Below are 19,061 nucleotides of genomic sequence, written 5' to 3' on the forward strand. Positions count from 1 at the left end.
TGGATTCCATGCAAAAGGATGGGCCATTATGCATCAATGTTATGGTCAATTGACTTTTTTATGATTTGACTAACAGCAAACAGAAACAAGTGAACCTTTAACCCTGAAGAGACAGCTCACATAGCTCAGGCCCACCAGTTGAAAAGTTCCAGAGGAGCACTAATGGATATTTCTTTGCGATAAATGAGGAGAAGAATACATACCCAATGGGAAAATCTACATCTGCCCCATGATCAGTCATGTGATAAAGGCCAAACTTTGCCAGCTTGACATTCCCCTTCAAAGAAAAAATCCATCTTAGATGTTGGACTGCATTTAGGCAATCATTTCATTTTCTAAGTAAGTAAATAACAGACATATATAAAACAGCTAAATTTGATGGGCACAGTACCTTGCAGTCCATGAGCACGTTGTGTGCGGTGAGGGCTCTGTGCACCATACCATGTTTGTTCATAAACTCCAGACCTTCAAGGACCTCATAGGCTATCTGCAGTACCTTCTCTGGGCTAACACAAACACAAACATGGCACTGTTTCAATTCCATTTAAGGGTCAAGTCAGAGAAAAAATATGTGGGTAAATTCAACCTCATTTGCAACACATTTAAGCTTAAGGTTACTATAAAAGATTGTCTTGGAAAGTGCAACAGAATATTGTTATTATGCAAAACTACCCGCAGCCAGTAGATGGCAAGGTTAATGCATATTGCAGAATTTCACTTCCCATCAAATACGGAAACATCTCTCAGTAGTACACAGTCTAATGGTGACTGCTAACCAGGAAAAACAATGTCAGCCCCAGTGTGAAAGGAGCAAAAGCACTGGGTTCACATATAATTACTTCTGAATAGTTAATAATGATTTTTAATGACAATCTCACCTGACTGTTTTTCCCTGTTTTTGGAAATCACTTAAACTGCTCTCAAAGTGCTCAGCAACAACAATCAGCCGTTCTATGGGGCAAGAAGAAGAAGGGACCAAACAATAAGATATTGTATGCAATTGGATTAGAAAACACTTGAATTTGAAATGTTTTTATTATGAGTGAGCATGTATAATAATCATTAATTTGTATCCTACAATCTTGAGTCATCAAATTAAGGGCCAGATATGTTTTGCTCAAAGACAGAATAATGTGATGAAATGTGACTGGGAGGACCATAATAGGAAGCATAATGTGATGTCAATCCCATACTATAAGGCAAGACAGAAAGCCATACCATGCTTTCCTCTGGAGATGTCCACATACTGGCAGAGTCTGGGGTGAGTGACGGTCTTGAGGATCTGGAAGCGTCCCAGGATTTTGATGGAGTTGGGGGTGAGAGGTAGGCCATTGCTCCCACAGACGTCATGCGGGAGGGCTGAGGCAAAGAAGGTGAAGGCCCCCAGCTGAGCATCCTTGAGGGGCCTCATAATGTCTCTGACTTTAAGCACTGATAATGAGGAAGAGAATCTTCAGCATACAGTATATACATATATATGAGACATTCTGATTCTCAGCATGTGAGCAACTTACGCATTAATCATGAGTTTAAAAACTGAACTAATGAATGAAGTGTTGATTGCTTAGCTACAGTTAAAGCTAGTAAATGTATTAATGCGGATGGCTGAGGCAAATTGTCATTACAGCAAGTGACAGGATAGCACTGTCATTTTACAACATATTTACACCATATAACGTTAGTTATTGTTAGGGTATAATGTTACAGCAAAGTCGGACACGACAGACAGTGATGCTGCAGTTAAACCCAGTAAGCTAACCTCAGAATGTAAGTTGTGAAAATAACTGCCTTACTGTCCAGGTAGGAAACGAGGGATTAAATAACATGCATTACTTCCGAAAAATGCGTCTACTCACAGTTAAATGAAAGTCTGTCTGGTCATCTTAAAGGCATGAACTGGACGTTGTTATTGCAATATTTTCAAAATGAATCTTATTTCTGCCTTTGCGATGTGAGTGAACGTGACCAACGACGTTATGTTTGTGCGACACAGTAGTGCACAGAAGACACTTTCTAAGAACAAGATCAAGGTTGTGGAACTTAAATCAATCACCTAGTTAGTTCAAATTCTCAATAAAGTTGTTCTTGATTTAATTTCCTACATTTTGAACGACTTAGTTTTTCTTTTTAATGATTACAAACAGGCAATTGCCGTTGACTCCTTGCATTTCAGCGACGGTAACTGATCTGTAGAACATACGTCAACGCAAGCGTAGAGCTGTGTGTCGTATCCGGATGGTGCAGAGATCTACCCGCTGGGGGCCTAATTCAGCCTGTGTGCGGCTAGCTGCTAAATAAGCTAACGTTATCAAGGCTTGCAGCTGTCAAGCCCCCAGCTCTTGCTGCAACGTGTTGGGGTTAGTGATCAGAGTCCATGTAAGTCTTTAAAAACCTGTGTTATATCTCACTGTTTTACATTATAGCTTATGTTGTATTTGAATCTCAACGTGCCAGTAACGTCCAACTGACCGTCTAGCTACGTGTCAGTTAGCCTGAAGTCAAGCAGTGTAACGTTAGTCGAAGTTACTACTTCAATTCTATACTGTAGCTTACTGATTTAACTGGAGCAACGTAAATGCAAAGTGTACATATTTTCCACTGAAGTCAGTAATTCAAATGTATTGATTAGTACTACCTCACTAAAAAAATATTATGTTTATTTGATTAGTTATTGTAATTTGCGATTCGATCTTCGGTTTTATTGTCTGACGTTAGCTAGAGCTAATTTGTCATTCTAAATTATTATTATTATTATTATTATTATTATTATTATTATTATTATTATTATTATTATTATTATATTAATCTGTAGCAAAGATGTCCATGCATGTCCTAAAATAGTAAGTTTTCTGCAGCCAGCAATCCAAACGCCCAAAGCTATTCAATTCAGAGTAAATCTTGACATTTGAGAACCAAATAATTTACAAAGCATCATATATGAATCGGATAATTACACTTACCCTCAAAATGCTATAACCTGCACGTTTGATAATGTTATATGATGACAACTAAATATCAAAATAAATATCAGGACATTTGCTGTCCGTGACTGATCAATTAATCAACCAATCCTTTCAGCTCTCTTGCAAACTGAATACTTTTGGATGCTGGCAGCTCATTTGACAAAATATACAATATGATGAGGTGCTTGATAGACATTATGTTTTGACATTTTATCATCTTAACAATTAAACAGAGATTTGGGAGGAAAAATACTCAAAAATAAAGACAATTGATGAATGCAACCCCACTCATGGACGAGAGTCTTAGTATTTCTGCACTGTCAAGCTTTCAAGTGTTTTCTATTTAGATGTGAATAATTTGTGTTTAGGGGTTATACTGTCGTCAGTTCTGAACATGAGGTCATCTATATTCTCAGCATTGCACCATATTTTAACTGATTTAATCAATAAGCCTTTGAGTATAGGTTAAAAAAAAAGTAATAAATCAAACTTCTCAACACATTGTCAAACACTAAGAAGTGTTTCTTAATCATCATTCTACTTTATCCCATTAAAGGACCAGTATGTAAGATTTAGTGATATCTATCGGAACAGACTTGCCAGAAATGGAATATAATATTCATAAGTATGTTTTAATTTGTGTATAATCACCTGAGAATAAGAATCGCCCTTCTCCATAGGGAGTCAGTCCCCTTCCATGGAGGCCACCATGTTGCATCACCATGTTTCTACAATAGCACAGAACAGACAAACCAAACAGTGGCTCTAAAAAGGGCCTTTTGCATTTTTCACGAGTTTTGCAGCCACCACAGGTTCTCCTACATGCTTGGGAGGGGAATTTAGTTGTTTGCAATCTGTAACCTCACCACCCGATGCCATTAAATCTTACACACGGCACCTTTTAAGGGCTAATATGTGTAAGTCAAAAACACATGACTGTATAAACTGCTGAAGGCTATGTATCTCTAATTAAAAGGTGTAGGTCCTTCTGATACCTTGAGGTGGTGCTGGCATGCTGCACTCTTGTTTCCTTCATAATGGTCTGGTTGTCAGACAGATAGGGAAGTATTCTCCTGCTGCAGTATATTTTTACTGTGGGAATGAAGCATGAAAAGAGAAAACACTTGTATTCTAGTAAGTCTGCTCACACACCACCATACCAGAGAAAGCTGATGGTTAAATGTAACTGATTTACTGATTTGATTCAAACCACCTGTGTAGCCTGTGCATTGCTATGCAGGATCATCTTTGATTTTTTTTTTATTTGAAAATGTATAGACATGAAATGTGTGAACTAATGAGAACTGTATGACTAAGCAAACCAGTCATGTCTATTTTTAGGAGAGTGATAAGAGTGGATATAGTCACATGCCTCGACCAGCTGTACCCCATCTATGGGGTGACTGCCAACTTTATATAGTTACACACCAGGAGATGAATAAAAGATATTTTAATTTCCATACAGTGAAGACAGGTAAATAAGGAGGGTTGAAAGACTATGCCCTCTGGAATATAAGTGGTTGTGATTTTTATTTCCCCCCGTGACATCCCACATCACTTTTTTAATACCTTTGGCTATTCTATTTAAAATCCAAAGCTGAAATGACCTCTTCATGTCTTTATGTTGGGGACAATACCTCAGCCCCAAGACCCATTTTCAAAGGTTATCCAAATAAGATCAGCCATTTTGTGGCTCTTGTTATTACTCGACCACTGGTCCTGTTAAATCAATTCAGTTTCTCAAAAAACAATGCTTTGATCCTTGATTTTATCAACTCCAGCTCTTTTGTGTTTCTAATTTCCTCATCCCCCAACATTTTGTTTTCATCTTGGGCCAGCTGTTGTTTTCCAGCACCTCCCTGTAATATGTGAAAGAAGTTTTCTTCTCCATGCCTCAGCCTTGTAAAAATCCTTCTTTTCCTCTTTCTTCAAAAAGTAATTTGCAGAGCTCAATGTGATAAAGGGACATCACCCCAAAGTCAAACTGGTGTCCAACTGTATTTTTGTTTAGTGGCAAAAGAGCGGCTTAGGTGCAAAGTGTGACTTAAAGGATAACCTATTGAATGTAATTTCACTACTTGTTACTTACAAAGGCAGATAGGAATTCATTGGAGAATTTGGCCTTGCTAAGTTGACCTGCAACTCAGGGCTTTTTGAGGTTTTTATACCCTGAGATGCAGAAAAAATCTTTAGAATCTGAAGTTTGGAATCAGGATTTGGTGATTAATTGTCATACTTATGGATATAAACAATATAAACACATTGTGAATATTTCTCTGCATATCTTGTGGACAGAAGTCAGATTTTGTTGGTACCTAGCCAAAATATAGCAGTCAATCCCATTAGCACATGGTTTATACCTACTGGGGTTGCACATTGTGGAAGAAATGAGATTGTGAGTGTTCTGACAGACATATTGCAGCCACAGCTCCATATTTTCTGTTTTACAGTATTTATTAATGAAGTGGTTAAAACACAGTATTATGACATATTATATAAAAAAGGAAATTCCTGTACAATGCAGTGCAGCCCTGCAACACATATCACCTTTGTGGAAATTGCAATGTTCAGTTTTTGTTGTTGACATTTAAGGTTGCATTTCGGGCTTTGGGAAACAAAGCATTTTATGAAATTTTATAGACCAGATGAGTAATCGTTTCATCAAGTAAATAAGCAATAATGACAGTAAGCCCTATTGGAATATAATCAAATCAGTATTTTGCTCAGCCCTAATTTCATCTCTGTTTCTTGTAGCATTTTGAAGTGTTGTGATGGCTGTATTTCTATTTTGTTTTTTTAGGTTTGTAGCTCGCTCCTTGCTCAAGATGTCAAGTCACAATCCTTTGTTGAGGCTGGAGCAGCGAGCAGCTGAGGCTGACCAGATCATCGAGTACCTCAAACAGCAAGTCCAGCTGCTCAAGGAGAAAGCCAGTAAATAAGGACACCACACACTAATATGCCTATAAATAGGAAATTGTATGGGCCAATTTATAATGAGCATAATCTTACGTACTTATAATCTTAAGCATATGTAGGCTTACATTTTTTTTCTAGGCAGGCTACATTTCTATGCAAAAAGGCCTTATGCTGTATTCAAGTGTAGTACATGATATATGCTGACTGTACTGACTGACACACTCTTTGGCTGAACGGCTCTTTCCATACATGATTCACAATCTCATAATATAAAGAGTAAAATTCTTGTAGGACCACTCACAGCTTTATGAAATTTGAGGCGTCATGTAAGGTCATATGACATTATCTGGAATTAATAAGTATTGTTTTTCCTTTATCTATTACTGTCAATTATTAAATCAAGTGTGTTTTACTGTAATTTAACACTGTGTTAGACTATTTCTAAACTGGAAAATTTGAGTAGTGGACAATATTTTTTCTGTAACTCCAAAACAGGGAACAATATTGATTTCAGTAATCACCATATTTCAATCAACAGTATATTTGTACTAGTGAAGCAACTGTTCTTGAAATGTCCTGTGGGATGGTGAAATTTCATTCTCGTGCTGAGCGGTAACAGGAATTTGCCTCGTTGCAGTTGTCCAGGCCAGTGTCAGAGAAGAGAAGAAACTGATGGTGGAGAATGCCAAATTGAAGAATGACATCGAGGAACTGAAAAAACAGCTGCTGGAGAAAGAGAAGAGGAGGGGAGGTATGTTGAGTTTGATTCCCAGCAAAAACGCAGACACAGTTTGTTTGTCTTGAAGAAGATGTTGTTATCCTTTATATCTCGTTATAGAAGCAGTTGTGTGTGCCTGACTTGGGGAACATTTGATGTCAGTTGTAGCTCATTAGAGCATTGTTTGGTTTGTACTGTCAAGATAACATCTTGTGCATTCTCGCCTCAGCCCACTATAAGCAGATCTTTTTTGTTTTTATTATAAACAACCGTCACGCTTAAAGAATCAAAGTGATGGGGCAATATGTCTGTCAGCTATTGTGTGTCTGACATACATTGACATTCATGGGCAAGAAGCTCAGATCATTAACAAACATTTAATGTTTTCCAGAAAGACGCTGCAGAAATAAAGGGGGGACGAGAAGAAATAAGTAATTTAACCTTGTTCAAAAAACTCAATATGTTAGTGTTGGAACGATGAAGGAATGCATTCCAATACACTCGGGACTATGTTTTTCCACATATTGTATCTAATTGTGATGTTTATTTTGTGGGTTTCATTTCAATGGCTTTAAGGTGGCATAAAATAGCTTAATCAAAACATGGATAAATATGACCCTTTTTGCAAGAGGAATTTCAGTTGGCTTTGCTGATTTGTTATTGAGATGTGATAAACAGACTATTGAACGCGACTATAATAGTGCCTTGAGGAAAAAAACATTACTTGTTTTTCAGATGAAAAAAAAAATGGTTTAGAACTGAAATTGTGGACCAGAAAACCAAGACAACAGCCCAAAAAAGTGCTTAAACGTTCTGTAGACATGAGTCCAGTGATAAGTGGATTTTTTTACTTCGAGCCACATTAGTCATAGTCATTTGATTCATCGTTAATATAATGATATTGATCAGTGCTGTTTTAATTTAATGTTCTAGGCAATACCCTGATGTTTCCAGAGATACCTAATATGTCAGGCTTAGTTTTGGGAAATGTGCATAAATCAATACCCAAGACATCTAGAATAATTCCATTTGTTGCAATGGTGCAGCCATGAAAAACAGGTCATCTCAGGGTTGAATATTTCACTCAATTTAAGTATCATAAGTAATATTGTTTTACAGTGTGGAAAAAGATTTTCTAAATGTAAAAACCTTGAGAAATGTTTTAAAGGCAATGTCAAGGGTTTTAAGAGTTTATTGCCTGTAATTCCAAGGTAAACCGGAAAGGTCCTGATCTCAGGTCCTAACATAGAATTAAGGTAATTAAAAGCATTATGGTGACGGTGGTGTGCGTGCAGACCAATGTTTGTCAGACATTTTGTAGGAATTCAAACATGAGGCGCCTTAAATGATGGGTTATTTTTTTCTGGAGAGTTATTGTAGGACATTGTTCCCTGCTTTATGGCTCTATTTTCTTGTTTCCATCAACTTGGACACTGTCATTTTCCCATCAAAACTGTTTGCATCAGGAAAGCAGTCCTCCCTCCGGGTGTGTAAATAAAGCTCCCTCTGTATCATTTCATTGTATCATGTTGATGCAACCAGCTCTGTGCGTGAAAAGGGACAACTAAGGAGTAGGAGTAGTGTACTGTGTGTGTTTGTAATGTAAATGAACTCTTTCACTGCAGTGCTGCACACAACATATGGGAAACTATGTGTGTGCAGAGATATCAGTTGTCAGAAATACTTGAGATAAAGATAGTAAATATGAGCCACAACTTAATGCTTTTTTTGTACTGACCTTTTTGTCTGGGTTCTCCCTGCAGTGCGAGAGGTGGCCATGCCATCAGCTGAAGCCAGTGTTGAGTGCAATTCGAAGCCCACCCCTCCTAAACCCTCTGGTCCAGCACCCTCTGCCTCCCCTGCTGCTGCTGTCCAGAGCCCTCCTCCCAAAGATGACAGTAAAAAGAAGAAGCCTGAGAAAAAAGGTTGGAGAGAAAAGCACGGCACATTGCATTATTTTATTATGAATCCTTTTGAAGTTTTAACATCCAATAAAACGGTTTTAGAAACTGAAATTAAGATATGTCACATAACAATATGTGTGCCAGATATTTCCTTTTCAGTTTGCTAGTGGGGCCATATTAAAGCTAGTAAAAGTGACACTCACCTCTCACCACTCTGGGATTTATTTGGTCTTTTTAATTTTTTTTTGTTTGTTTTTTAACTAAAGGTCTTATTTAAAGCCCAGTGACTTACAGCAGTTGGCTGGATTCAGCACTCTGTTCATTAAAGGTCATTTGATCTTCTTTCCTAACATCTAAATTTCTAACCAGGTGTTAAGGGATGTAAGACACTAATGTCTTTTAGTAGATCCAAGTCTACACTCTGGGCCTTACTGGATTGTAGAACATTGAAATGTTTTGTGAAGCCTCATCTGTCATGCAATTTTATGATTGATAAATTCGTGTCGTATTTGTGATAAGGTGTCCTTGTCTAGTGTCACCTATAATTGAAGGCATTTTGAGAATGACTTAATGTTAATGTTTTGTGGCTGTGCGTCACCCTAAGGACTATCATTCAACCAAAGTATCCCCATGTAATGAATTTAATTGAGTTAAACTGTTCTACATTCGTAATAAATTTAGAATGCAGAACAAGAAAATTCCTGCCACAGAATTTCAGTTGATTAGCAATAAGTCACACAAATATTTTGTTCTATTTCAGCAAAAAGCTATCTTGAGTAATTAGTCAGGCGTCGATAGGGAATAATCAGCATTGGGTGTGTTTATGGGGTTATAATTAGCAAAGAGGAAGCAAAAGTCCCGAGACACTGTAAATTCACTGGCGTGTCTGGCATTTCTCACGTCCAGATGTCAGAGAGCAGAGCAGTTGGTGAGAGATACCTCTTCCCCTTGATAAGCTGTTGTACATGTTTAATTGTTTGTTACTTCAGGGTTGGATGTAGCTGTGTTCCCACCTCATCCAAACAGTCAAATCTTGTTAGTCTACGAAACCATCTGCAACCTCGGTGGAGTCCTGTTAATGTTCCGTCGCTGCGTTGTCATCACAGCAGAGCACAGATTACACAGGGGAGAAATGTTGAATATCAAAAGCAGAGGTTGGAATTCATATTCTTCAGAGCTGGTGTGGGCTCAGAGGAATGATTAAAGACTGTGCGATCATTTGATCAGTGCAACCCACTGGAATGAATGTGTGCAAAAAAGCAGGCGAGTGAAAGGCACTTTGTCTCGCAGAGGAAGCATCTGCTATTCTGCTATGTCATTGGATCATGTAACACTCACCTTCAGCCAAAAGTGGGGTATTGGTATTGCCATTTACTCAAGGTATGTTCTTCACATCTCAGGGAAGACATAAAAAAGTAATTCCTTAATTTTTTTTATTTATGTATCACATGGAATGCATGCTGCCCTGAGCCCTGGCATTGGCGGACTTTGTTTTAGTTTTTGGGAGGGAATTAAATCAGATTCCAGACAGATGCCCAGTATTGTTTGAACTATGATTTGTTTTTTATAATTTCCCTTGGAAATACACCAGCGGGCTGAAATATGCTCAATGCTTTTAAACAAACATTTCCTATAATATCATGCACATTTAGTATAATACCATGAAAACTCTCACAGATGCGTCTCTTCAGCAAAGCTTTTCCCTAACGCATGATGAATAGCTACTGTCTGACGTTCTGTGCTGAAAATGCACACAACCAAATTGTCATATCTGACTTTCATTCACATAGAGAAAATTAGGGGGCTGAAATGTTCCGAGACAAAGTGTGTTTGTGCACACTGTTAGTGTAACAGTATTTGCTTTTCTTTGATGCCAGGAGGAGAGAAAGCGGAGAAGAAGCAGGGAGCCCAGAGCCAAGAGGATGCCAAGGTGGACGTGTCTCGTCTGGACCTGCGTATTGGACGCATAGTCACGGCCCAGAAGCACCCCGATGCAGACAGTCTCTATGTGGAGCAGGTTGATGTAGGAGAGGCTGCTCCCAGAACTGTGGTCAGCGGGCTGGTCAAGCACATACCTCTGGACCAGGTACAGTACTCTTTTAGAAGTGATTAATAGAAGTTGGGTCACATAACTTTAAAAACTAATGAAATGGCTACCTCAGAAGAATTTTTCAGAATGTATGTAGAGATTCATGTACAATAGATTATTTACTTTGTGTCTCTTCAGTTGGAAACAAATACCCTTATACTCATCCCCATAGTTCTGATCTAAGCTGAAGATCATTGAACACATCAGGCCCCCAACTGCAAGTCTGTAGGTGCTGATGGTTCTCCTTTGCAACTCAACATTTTATGTTGATCATTCAAGGTCTCTACAGAATATTGGTGTTCGTTTTGCTTTTGAATAATGATTTGCTCCTGAAGCAAATTCATTTCTATAGAGTATTTTCATCCAAAGGAAAAGCACTAAACGAAGAGTTTAGACAAGAACAAATTGAAAACTGTTGAAGCAATGGCATTTAGTAGCATTTAGTGCTCTCTAACTGAAGTTAGAAAGGCAGCGTAGACTTCCCAAAGCCTTGTTTATACGTGCGCGAGACAACGTGGCCCAGGCAAGCTACAAGTATGCACAGAGGCATTTATACTCTTTATGCTCAACGTGTTGTTCGTTGCAGTGTTCTCCGAAACACCAGGGGGCGTACAAACAAAATATTCTGTGAATAAGCAAGAAGTCAACGAGTGTTACCAGAAGAACGTCATTATCCTTAGGATTTTCAAGGTCCATCTGAGTAAAGTTCTTACATTCTGAGCTTCAAAATGTGACATGTAACTTAAATATACAAACAAATATTGTGCCTTTTTAAATATATCAACTCACTAGCATAATTCCACATTCAAATGGTCATAAATCTTTAGGGAAATCGATTTTGACGAGAAAAAAAAAGTCAGATAGAACCTCATGATTTAAAGCTCATGGTAGTAGCTCTATGGGAATGACATTGCGGTGAATTATCATTTATATGATATTTTAATTTGCTACTGCACAAATATGCTGATAAAGTAATGTTGTGTAATTCTTTTTTTTTTTCATTTTGCTGGGCACAGCCATTAGGAGAGGCTCTTTGAACTAGTGTTTTTTTTTTTTGTTTTGTGAAATAAATCACACACAAACATAAATAACAAAAACTTTTCAAATATACACACACATTTTTGTATCGTTTGCACACATGTAAATCAAAAATACAAAGAAGACTATATAGAAAAGAGCAGCTGTCTCTGTTTTATTCCTATGGGAAGTTCCTCTCAGCAGTGCACGCCCAGTTACAGTAATTCAGAGGTGCATGACAAAGTGCTGCGACAACTTGCGGTGCCTTCGCATTTGATGCAAAAGACGCCATAACGTCATTTTTGGCATGCACACCATCACACCGGGATGCTGCGTCGAACATAACCCTAGTTTAATGCACTTCTCCTGAAGCTACTGCTGCCTTTTTTTTTTCTTTCTGTATCAGTCCATTAAACACATCAATTTTTTCTCTGACTTTCTTGCTAACTGTCTTATTTATGAGCCATTACCTGTTTCTGTCAAGCAAGCAGGAGTGAAATATCTGACAAGATGCATTATGGGTTTTATGGCAGGACTCTTTAGTGACTGTTATGCTATAATAAATAATAGGCACCATTAAGAAGGCTTAATGTCTGCAGTGCACATAAAATATTGCTTAAGTCAACAGTCTGTTTTGTAAATACTGTTACAGAACATTCACTTACTATTCCCGGCTTGCCAGAACTGAGGTGAAAAATTAAATCTGCCATCAAAACTCTGTCAAACCAAAATGAGTGATTTTAGATTTATGTAGCAATTTCTTGAAGGATGTCCTTCACTGAAGGGTACTTGTATGTGTATTTTCTAAAATCTGGCATGCATCATGTCATGGAGTGCTGGATTTTATTTCTGTTCAGCTTTTGGCAGAAACGGCCTCTGGTCTTCTTTTAAATTTTGGTAAGCCACAGAGGTCTCTGAGCTCAAATGTCTGATGTTTCCTGTTTGCTCCCTTTGGTTTATGAAATGAGGCAAACAAGCCATAAACCCTCGGACACAGTAATTTTAAATTAAGAGATTGGAATTGGCATTATTGTTTATATTGGATTATGAAATGTTCAGTCCTGTGCTCAAATAGACCACATCTGTTGAAGGTGTTTTGTTTTTTTCCTTATGTAAAACGGATATAATTTGTTTTTTTTCTGTATTGTCAAGGGTATATGGGCTTTAAAAATGTATTTGATCTTCTGTCCCCCATGCAGATGCAGAACCGCATGGCAGTTCTGCTGTGTAACCTGAAGCCAGCCAAGATGAGAGGAGTTGTGTCCCAGGCTATGGTCATGTGTGCCAGCTCACCAGACAAAGTTGAAATCCTTGACCCCCCGAGTGGAGCAGCACCAGGGGACAGAGTCACTTTCCAGGGCTTCCCAGGTACTAATACCCTTAACAGTGGAGATTACTCATCAAAAACAGATTAATTATTAGCATAAAGCTTGAACATAACAACAGATTTCCAACCAGTACTTGCTCATCAGTGGGTGACTATCAATGATTGTCATTGGATTGAGTCTACTGAAAGAATTTTCCAGCCTAGAATCCACAGAATGCCTCTGTCTTAAGGAAATGAAGGGTGTCGTTGAGCCCTCTCTCTGCCAGAAACAACATGGCAGTTTCAACAACATTCACTCTGAAGACACCAATCAGGATGCTTTCTCAGACCCCAATGAAAGTTCTCATCAGAGGTGTTCTGTTTGGTGGTGGCTAAATGGCCTGTGACTGCTGATTTGACAGGCTAATCAACATCTTGCTAAGAATGTAACCTACTTTTTTTTTTTCCCTAGAAATTTGGAAAGATAGGTGTCCTGTTAAGTTTAGCCAAATAAAATGAGTTTAGAAAAGAACATGTGAACCCAATTTCTAATCAATTAACACATTACCTAGACCGTAGGAGAGTCAAGGTCCTCTTGTGATGTATTCCAAATGGAGTCTCTAATGAATGTGGCCTGAAATTTAAAAAAAAAAAAAAAAAAGGGGGGGGGGGGGGGGGGGACAAAACAGGCCAGTGTGGTCATGAATGAAGTCTCTCTTATATTCAGATATATGCTGACAGTTTACAAAGCTGAATATTGGTGAGAGAAGGATTGTCTTGTTCTTGTATTCTTTTTAGAACAATAACCAATTTGGGAATTCCCATTGAAAAATGGGAGGAGGAGGATACGATGAAAGTGGATACGCGGTTACAAATACACGCAGCCCAGCATGAGCTGAGGCTTTTATCCCTGTTGTACACATGTCCCAGCCTCTCCTAAAGCTCTTTGATTCAAGAGGAATCCCTTTGGCCATAATTTTTATGGATTCTACATTAAATAGTCATATTCAAACCACCCTCTGAAAACAGAAGGATTGGAGGACTAAAGCAAAGACGGGATTGGTTGATGACTTGAAATGGTGTAGAGTTCTTGTTTGTTAACAACAGTACAGTAAAACTTGAGGCTGTCTCCTGAAGTACATATAATGGAAAATAAGAGGTGAAAGTCGTTTTTGTCTTTGTCAGAGTTTCCCCTTTTCTCCTACCAAGCCCCATAGTACAGATTCAATTGCAGCCAATCTGCTGCTGGTGTGAGTACATGGCTGTAATTGCTCACATTTCCCCAACTAATGGGGCCCAGTTTGTCTGCTTGAACTTAAGAGTGTGTGCAAGTTGCTCATCAAAACCTCTTTCACGCTTCTGATCAAAACTGATTGTTGCCACTCTTGGGTTGTAAACCAGCACAAATCACAGCCTTGGGAAATGAAACACATTTGTGTCCTCATACCCTGAGATGCTTGTGTAGAGAGGAAAACGTCGACACCAGACAGAAGCCAGCCAGTACCGGCAATGAATTTTTACAAATGCCAAGCAACATCAAAACAAAGCCATCACGAAATGAGACTCTCCTTTAATTGTTTCCCCTGGAAGCATATTTTGATTCTGAGAAGTTTGGTTGAGATGTTTTGAATTATAGTTGAGAAGAAATGGCAGTTTTAAAAAGCTCAGTTTCTAATAGAACATGATAGAAAGTCAGACTATTGGGAGACATAAAAGTAGAATTGTCTTGATAAATCAGGGATATAATGGTTGGTCATTTGCTCACAATTTTTATTGGACTCAGCTTATTACACAGATTGTATCAGTGCATGTTGAATATGAAAAATCCATAAAGGAAAGTTTAAAGTCATCTATCAATGTGTCTTAGCTTGAATATATTAAAACAGTGTTTGAATAGGTTATGCAAGGACATGACATACCACAAAAAAGTTCATAAAATATCAGCCCTGGATCCATAAATCCTGCATGTGTGATGGCCAAGTTGAGAACAGAGGAGGTTTCTAATGTATGAAACTGATGTCTTGATTGCAGGTGAACCAGACAAAGAGCTGAACCCCAAAAAGAAGGTGTGGGAACAGATTCAGCCAGACCTACGCACAGATGACCAGTGTGTCGCAACCTACAAGGGAGCTGCCTTTGAAGTCGTCGGCAAGGGAGTGTGCAAAGCCCAAACCATGAGCAACAGTGGAATCAAATAAAATAACAGGGCTGCTTGAAATAGCTCAGTGTTTACTTTACTTGGCAATCACCCTCAGTGATGACCGCGATGCTGTTGAGAAAAGGGATGGTGATAAATGAAAGTAAATGCCATGAGATGTTCAATAAAGGGTTTTAAAAATGATCTATATCCTTTTTAAGTGTGTACTTAGAATCTGTCCTGTGACAGTCAGTTCCTGTTTGACCTCTTAAATAGACAGTCATGGTCTAAAAGGTGTGGTTAATCAACACAACTGTGATTATGCTTTAATTCCCAGCTCTGTCTTTTGTCCTGTGGCACATTAGCTTGATTTTGCTTTGACTTTGAGGTTATAACTCTTTAAGACATACTGTACGGGGCTTGAGCGAGCATCATTGGTTTCCACTTCATCTAGTTTTGGGTATTTTAATGAGCAGGAGATGAAACAGGGATGTTGTACTACAAAGCGGCAACAAAAACAGATCAGGTTCACAAGCTCTTTGCAGAGGCTATTTAGATGGTACTCAGCCCCAGTGCTCCAATCTCTGAGCCCACTGTCATTATTTCAATCTTGGCTCTGTGATGCCGGTGCCATGTGCTTTGTTTTATTGTCCCCTTGAAAGAAAAAGGCTACCCACGTCCGGAAGTATCAAACTACACAGAAGAAACAGACAGTGAGCTGTGCACCAGAGCCTCTAACGTTACATTAACAGTAATTAAGGCCATCCACACTGCAAAAGCATTTGTCATGGGTCAAAGCAGACTATCGTGCAGACTCACGCTTACCGTAGTACTCAGAAAATTTTGTATATTCTCATGTTCAACTGCACCTTTTTCTTAGATCTGTTTTGTATAATGGAGGGAAAAAGGTTCTAAATCAAAAGGTATTGCATACTAGTACTATAGATGCTTTTGTTAATGAGAAATGCCTTAGAACTGGCTTGAACTGTAACTTACGAACTCAACTTGACATTTAGTAGCTACAAAGTCTCCACAAGAAGTGTGCATCCTACAGGATTGTAAAGGAACAGCACCAACAATTCAACACCTTAAAGTAGCAATCTCAAAGATCTCCATTTCCTTCTCTTTGGTGGCACCATATGGGGTTAAGTGGTAATTGCAAGTGTGTTTTTGGACCTCACTCGACCTTACTCCCAGCGACCCAACCAGTGTCACAATTGAAGAGTGAGTTTGTAGCATTAGGTACGCTAACCCTCTCTGGCGGATCAACCACGGGGTGATGGAAAACATGTCACCAACTGTGCTGCTTGTTATTTGACTGCATGGGAAGAAAGTCGCCACCAACACGTGGTTCGTAATGATCATAATACTGCAAATGAAAGAGCTTTCATCAGTGGGCCATAGGCTCAGTCACCATTGTATTACCTCATTTGGCAATAGTGACTGAACAGACATTTATTTAAATGAGAATCTTCAAGATTATAACTTTTAATGACTAGTTAGATGTCACTTATTCAAAGATAAAACACAAGTGTTTTGAAACAAGTAATAAATAAGTGATGCTTAAGTGCAATGCACACTAGCCATATTGCTTCAGTTGATGCCCATAGTACTCACTGTCTGTGTCATAGGCTACAGTCACATTACAGGCCCTAAATATGCAGTGTGTAGAATTTAGTGGCATCTAGTGGAATGGACTTGACAGAAATGGAATTTAGTATTCATTAAGTATGTTTTAATAAGTGTATAATCACCTAAAAATAAAAATTGTATTTTTGTTACCTTAGAATGATCCCTTTATATCTACATAGGGTACGGGTCCTCTTCCATGGAGCCTGTCTTGTTGCACTGCCATGTTTCTACAGTAGCCCAGAATGGAAAAACCAAACACTGGCTCTAGATGGGGCCTTTCATGTTTTTCATTTGGTCACACACTGCACCTTTAATGCTCAGTTCTGATTTTTTAGTCAGATCGATTTTGACGGTTCACATTCATGTTTGTAAGTGAACACTGTTGAGGTCTTAGACTGTCATGCAGGCACAGATTTAACTGAAATGAGAGCTCTATGCGTATGGCTTGAATAGAAGCTTCTCCATAAATGTCCAACAAATTTGAAACTTCCTCGTCTCTCCATTGATCTCTGTCACTGTCGTTGCTCTCCTCTGTGCGTAGTTTTACCAAGCTGTGAGGTGCTGACACAATTCCGATCTGACCATTCTGACAGCGGTCGTGTAGCCAGAGATCAAATATAAATCAGATCTAGGACCACATGCAAGTGGCCTAGATCTAATATGAAAAAAATCTGATGTGGATTGTTCACACTACTGTGAAAAAATCAGAACTGAGTCACTCAGAAGCAAAAACAAATTGGATTTGAGCCACTTCAGAATGTACTGTGAACGTAGCCATACAGACAGAAGAAGAAGTCAAGGTACAGTAGCAGGGATGGGCCACTCCAAGGAGCAAATATGAATACTGCTTTTCCAGGGAAATTATAAACCTCATCCTTGCCTGCAGGTTGAACTATGACTCCTTGCCTGTAGATGGTACACATAGGTCTAAACTGTTGCTGCTGCTGTTATTGTTCTTGCCTATAGTTGTCACAGTATATATTGACAAGAACTACAGTTCTCAAACTGCAGATGTTGCAAATGGAATATATAAGCTGGGCCTAGCTGTGGGAGCTTAACTTCAGTGGCACTGTCTTTACCCTTCTAACGTAGATTAGGACATAAACATACTTTTGTTGCACCACACAAAAAGTGTCCAACTACTTCTCAAGCACCTGCCTGATTGTCTATTAAACAGTGTCCTATGTTGGTTATGTGCTTTTAAAGTATGTTATCTGTCCTTTCAGGACAGTTAGGAAAACCTCTCTGGGTTTAGATGACACAGACAGCTCTAGCAAGTGACCTCTGGTAAAGCTTATTCTCACTTAGACCACAGTGATCTTTCTTGGTTTTCTATGACCACAAGGAGTGTTGCAACCTCAGAGAAAGCTCACTCCAAGATATTTTGAGTCAGACATTTACAGACCACACGTTTCCTAATTGAAGTTTCAGCTTCAACTGGTGTACACTCTGTTATGCAGTTACTTATTCTTGTTAACACATTCCTCATCCATAACTGACTGTAGGTTATTACCAGAGTTATCCTGATCTGTAAATTTCTATTTCTCTATCAAGATCCAGCATCATAAGTGTTGACTCACTAGTGGGCCACTCTGGTCTTGAGGTAGTAATGTGAGGCAGTAATTGGGGCCATAAATACTAAATTCACAAATAATTGGTTCACACATTGCATACGTTCTATGTCAAGCTATACATCAAAGTAATGCCTTTGCACCTGCCTTGTCCGGCTGCCACTATCCTCAGAGTAATCCCCAAACATTTTTTACGTTTAGATTTCAACACCAAACTGAAATGAAGAAGACATAGGTAGGTGTTGCTGCTTCATCATTCCCACCACCTTCTTTATCCTCCAAGTTATTGTGTCCTCAACATGATCTGAGCAGGAAAAATGATTATTTTATCAGGCCTGTATAGAGATAGACCCATACAGATAATGCAGCACATCCAGAAATGACTGAGTATGAAGAAAAGGAGAAACAATTTTGGAAAAAACCCAAACATCTCTTTTGATGTGATAAAGCTTAACTCACTCATCTGAAAACAGGATTTGGTGTGTTGGTAACTATGACTAACAGTCAAATGTAATACAAATGTTTCCAAACTTTGGGTTCAAATGTTTGTTCCATAAAACAGTGACCCAACAGCCAGAAAATCATCAAACAACAGGGGCCATGAGGAATATTTTTCTTATTTCTTTGGCCAAGTAGTCAGTTTGTGGCAAGGCGTAAAAGTCAAACTATGACAGGTCTTTATGAAGAAATGCAAACCTCTGGGATAAAAGTCATCATTCATATCGGACAGTATGATTTGCATTACAGTATTGCAAGATCTGATTCGGTGTGAATCAAGACATTGTGTGTTTCTTGATTACTTCAAGAT

General features: G+C 38.6%; 2 protein-coding genes across 5 annotated transcripts in view; one reads left to right on the plus strand and one right to left on the minus strand.

The window, feature by feature from the left end:
- Positions 1-3,074, minus strand: part of tbck (TBC1 domain containing kinase) — a 50,811-nt gene extending 47,737 nt beyond the window's left edge. For 2 of the 4 annotated variants that reach the window (XM_044347063.1, XM_044347066.1), the window contains exons 1-5: positions 1,857-2,193; positions 1,219-1,431; positions 879-951; positions 392-506; positions 204-277 (exon numbers count right to left, since the gene is read on the minus strand). In XM_044347063.1, coding sequence (XP_044202998.1) covers positions 204-277; positions 392-506; positions 879-951; positions 1,219-1,411 — 455 coding nt within the window. In that variant the 5' untranslated portion in view covers positions 1,412-1,431; positions 1,857-2,193. Of the gene's footprint in view, positions 1-203; positions 278-391; positions 507-878; positions 952-1,218; positions 1,432-1,856; positions 2,195-2,960 lie in introns of those variants that run through there. The other 2 variants (XM_044347064.1, XM_044347065.1) reach the window with 2 other exon arrangements.
- On the plus strand, positions 2,259-15,254 carry aimp1a (aminoacyl tRNA synthetase complex interacting multifunctional protein 1a). Its single transcript, XM_044347067.1, has 7 exons — positions 2,259-2,376; positions 5,764-5,894; positions 6,517-6,630; positions 8,361-8,522; positions 10,379-10,587; positions 12,807-12,975; positions 14,945-15,254. Coding segments are annotated over exons 1-7 (954 nt in total). The 5' UTR covers positions 2,259-2,374; the 3' UTR covers positions 15,112-15,254.
- The last annotated feature ends 3,807 nt before the right edge of the window (positions 15,255-19,061 follow it).

Source organism: Thunnus albacares, chromosome 3 (assembly GCF_914725855.1).
Source record: "Thunnus albacares chromosome 3, fThuAlb1.1, whole genome shotgun sequence".
Taxonomy (NCBI): domain Eukaryota; kingdom Metazoa; phylum Chordata; class Actinopteri; order Scombriformes; family Scombridae; genus Thunnus; species Thunnus albacares.

Bases quoted from the DNA above. Each gene is read 5' to 3' on its own strand.
- aimp1a (XM_044347067.1), top strand. The intron at 5,895-6,516 runs GTAAATAAGGAC...GCCTCGTTGCAG, and splicing joins GCTGCTCAAGGAGAAAGCCA to TTGTCCAGGCCAGTGTCAGA. The intron at 6,631-8,360 runs GTATGTTGAGTT...TTCTCCCTGCAG, and splicing joins GAAAGAGAAGAGGAGGGGAG to TGCGAGAGGTGGCCATGCCA.